Raw genomic sequence first — 3,741 nt, 5'->3', positions numbered from 1 at the left:
AAGTGCTAGCACCAAGTGAAGTCTCATAAATATTTTCCTGGCTAGAGGCACCTAATCATGTACAAAGCAAGTCTAATGACATGACAAAAGGCAGCCTCAGGAGTTTAATCTTTGCCAAGACGCCACTTTTTGCTGCTGTCAAACTCCATTGCCAGATGTTTCAAAGACATTCTAAGGTGCAGAACCACTTATTTGGTGAACAGTGTATTTTGCTTTACTTAATTACAGCAGCAAGAAAAATCTTTTCTTTTTTTTGCTGATTGCTTTTTCCCAAAATTCTTACACCAAAAAAGGTGGTCTTTTTTCTTCACTCAGATCAGGATTACTTGATAATACTTAGTTACCTTCTGTACAAAACTAAGAAATTTAAAAATACTTGTCAGTCTTTGGATATGTTTGATAGCATTTGCAGAGACCAGGAAGAACAGAGCTTTCAGTGCTCTGTCCCTGCACAGTGAAATGCCAGTGAGGTTAAAGGGAGCTCTGTACGTGCAGCAAAGCACAATGTTGAAGTGTAGGGCTCTGGGGTGAGTTAATGTGTTTAATTCTCCACTTTGACATTACCTAATAAGAATATTTATAGGTGAAAATCAAGAATTATACTGCCTTGTAAACATCCCTATTGCCTTCAGAGGATTCTAAAGGTAATGCATATATATAGTATAGTATATAAATTTATCTTCTAAAATATTTACAGATGGTCCTATGATCTACAAGACCTACTTGAAGACAGAGCACAGTGATGAAAACATAGAATTCTGGCTTGCTTGTGAAGCTTACAAGAAAATCACATCACAGAGGAAAAGGATTTCCACAGCCAGGAAACTTTTTACAAGTTACATTCAACCCCAGGCCCCCAACGAGGTAACACACAATAACATGAGCTGTCTATTTCCTCTAACAGAAATGCTGGATTTGTAATGTAGCTGACAAAAAGCAACAACACATGTGCTAGTGCCTCTGGTATTAACGGGAGTGAAAACTGTTGCTATTCATCCTCCCCAAACTCTTTCGCACCCAGAATTTTAACACTTGCCTTTACATCTTGTCTACAGGCAAACCTTCCAACTACATCCACCAAGAATACAAGCAAAAGACACAGCTAGATTAAGAACCAAGTTCTTGGATCTGTTCTGTTCTTTTTAGCATCTGATCTAGGGGCCATCAATATCACTTCAATAGATTTTGGATTATGCCATTGCTACTTGTATATATTACTCTAGTCTTTGCAAGAGTAAACTTAAATGAACAAAGTTAAAACTCCACACAGTGCTGTCCTCTTTGTAAAATGGGCTAAAAGGTTCCAAGACAGATTAATTCTTTTCTGCTCCCAGCAGCATTAGATTTAGAGAAAACAGAGCAGATCTGTATGTGAAATATTGGAGTGATTTGGTTTTTTTTCTGACAAGTAGCTATAAAAAAAAAAAAAGTCATTCTTCTGCTCAGCCTGTCAAGCTCTACGACCCTTAACTACCCCTGCGTATTACTCTCCTTGCAAAAATGAGCTAATACTGGCTTCTACTGCCGCTGCCTCTGGCAGGCTGACATAACTGAAAAAGGAGACTGGGTTATTTTCTGGTTTACGCATAACAATAAAACTATTCTAGAGTTTCAAAACGCAGCCTCCCTGTTGACACTGAAGGGCAAGTCAAAACCAACTCAGCTAGATTCCCAAGTGCTGGCTGAGAGCAGCTGCTTCTTTAAATGTCTAAACCACTCCCACTAATCCAAAACTTGAGGAAATTTGAACGTTCCCTCTGTTGGTTTTAAATGCCAAGTGGAAAGACAATGCATTTTTCTATCTTTTTCTAATTTATTTTATTTTTAGCATGCGCAGCTATAGGAAACTCAGCAAGACATTTGCATTTCCAAAAGAGAAATGTCAGTATTGTTAACCACAAATTCATTAATCAAAACCAAAGGCCTAAAAAGGATAGTTAAAAATAAGCAGTGGCATTTTTTTTCCTAAAATAGTACGTATTTGAATCTTGCTATTAGCTTGCTGGTTTCTAGGTCTTCAGGACACACTGATTTCACATTTTCTTTGTATTCATTATTAACACAAGAAATAGTTGCCACTCTAAAAGGTAGATTCTCATGAGGATTTTAAACACAGTTTATATTCAAATTTCAGCAGCATTAAAAAAGGTGCAGCTCAAATTATTCCTCTGGAAGAGGAAGATCGCAACCTAGGAGACATAAGCACTAATTTCACATCTTTAGAGCTCTCCTCTCAACATTAACAAAGTCAAACTGAAAACAAGCAATATAATTCATCATGAGCTAATAGATTAATCAAAAGTTCCCATTTTATCTGGTATATTTCCCTGTCACTAGCCTTTCTACTCTTACGCATTCACAGAGCTTCAATTTATCTGCGACAAACCCTGCATTGCAGCTGAGGAGTTCTAGGAATCAAAACTTTTCCTAAACAAGATTGATATATGGGCTCAGTTTTATCTTATCCCAGAGATCATAATTTTAGCAATTGTTTTTCACCAGTACTGTGCACCTCTAGTCACTTGTACTGATTAGAAATAAAAAGTCGGGCTTCCTTTTCAGGAATCTAATCCTAGCTCTAGGAACAATTCTTAACAAAATAAAGGAGGGGTTAGATATCAGCACCTTTCAGCTACTCCTTCCACTGTAGCCACTTCATGCAAACCATCTCCTCAGGACTTCTTCCTGAATCATACATACATTCTTATTCTTTCTAGAAGCAGCAAGCAAATAAAGTACACACGGCTTAACCTCCCCAAGGTTTGAAGTCTTGGGTCCCTATTCTACGTAGGAGTCCAGCACTAGTGACTTTACCACTGCTCTTGACATCTACTGATCACAACAGTCAGAATTAAAACAGCCTTTCCATTAATAATGTGGTGCAGACTGGGAAATTGAGACACCACTCAGTCTTCTTGTCCCAAGGAAGCAATCTCCCCCATCCATCCACTAATATATGTCTTACTAGATCAAACAGCAAAAGAGCAGAAAATTGGTCAACTAATAAGATGGGATTTTCTGGCATTGTAAGGAGAAATCCACTCTGCTAGAATCAATGTTTTTGGTTAGGTTCTGATTTTAGATTAGAGGGCATGTAAAAAGATACAGATACGAGACATTCAGTACAGGTCCCCTAAATTCAATCTTCCTTACCCTTCCTATTCAGTGATACTTCAGTAATGTTGTTTTCTGTTTCAGATTAACATTGACAGCCCTGCGAGGAAAGCGATTATAAGGAATATTCAAAAGCCAACACAGTCCTGTTTTGATGAAGCACAGAGAATAATTTACATGCACATGGAAAGAGATTCTTATCCCCGATTTCTTGAATCAAAGTTCTATCAAAAACTCAAACACAACCTTCAAACTAATAGCAGTAATTCAATAGTAAATTAAAGAGAATGGCTGAAAATTTAGAAAGGTTTCTTCTGGCATGCAAGTGTTTAAGATTTAAAGTAGACATGAGAAATCAGACAGTAGACAAATATTATTATTAATCTGCTAAACTGTTCTGTTGACATCAGAAGTGATGAGGCACGATCTTCCCCCTTTCCTTTCTTTTCCCATGAAAGAGCTCTGGTTTTGTTTTCTTCTTCTCCCAATAAAATTCTAAAAGCTAGTGTAAACTAGGTATAAAAAAATAGTTTCAGCCAAAAGTGATAGCCCAAGGTTCCAGTCTTTTATTGATATTTGTCAACTCTAATAACATCTTTTCAGTATCCTTGTTTTGAGAGATCTGAC

General features: G+C 37.2%; 1 protein-coding gene across 1 annotated transcript in view; it reads left to right on the top strand.

The window, feature by feature from the left end:
* RGS13 (regulator of G protein signaling 13) overlaps positions 1-3,396 on the top strand; it is a 7,349-nt gene extending 3,953 nt beyond the window's left edge. The window contains exons 3-4 of the mRNA XM_010167543.2: positions 698-864; positions 3,199-3,396. Of these exons, the coding sequence (XP_010165845.2) occupies positions 698-864; positions 3,199-3,396 (365 nt within the window). The remainder of the gene's footprint in view (positions 1-697; positions 865-3,198) is intronic.
* The last annotated feature ends 345 nt before the right edge of the window (positions 3,397-3,741 follow it).

The sequence above is a fragment of the Antrostomus carolinensis genome, unplaced genomic scaffold (assembly GCF_000700745.2).
Source record: "Antrostomus carolinensis isolate BGI_N321 unplaced genomic scaffold, ASM70074v2 scaffold6725, whole genome shotgun sequence".
Taxonomy (NCBI): Eukaryota; Metazoa; Chordata; class Aves; order Caprimulgiformes; family Caprimulgidae; genus Antrostomus; species Antrostomus carolinensis.
This window is presented reverse-complemented; position numbering and strand designations above follow the sequence as displayed.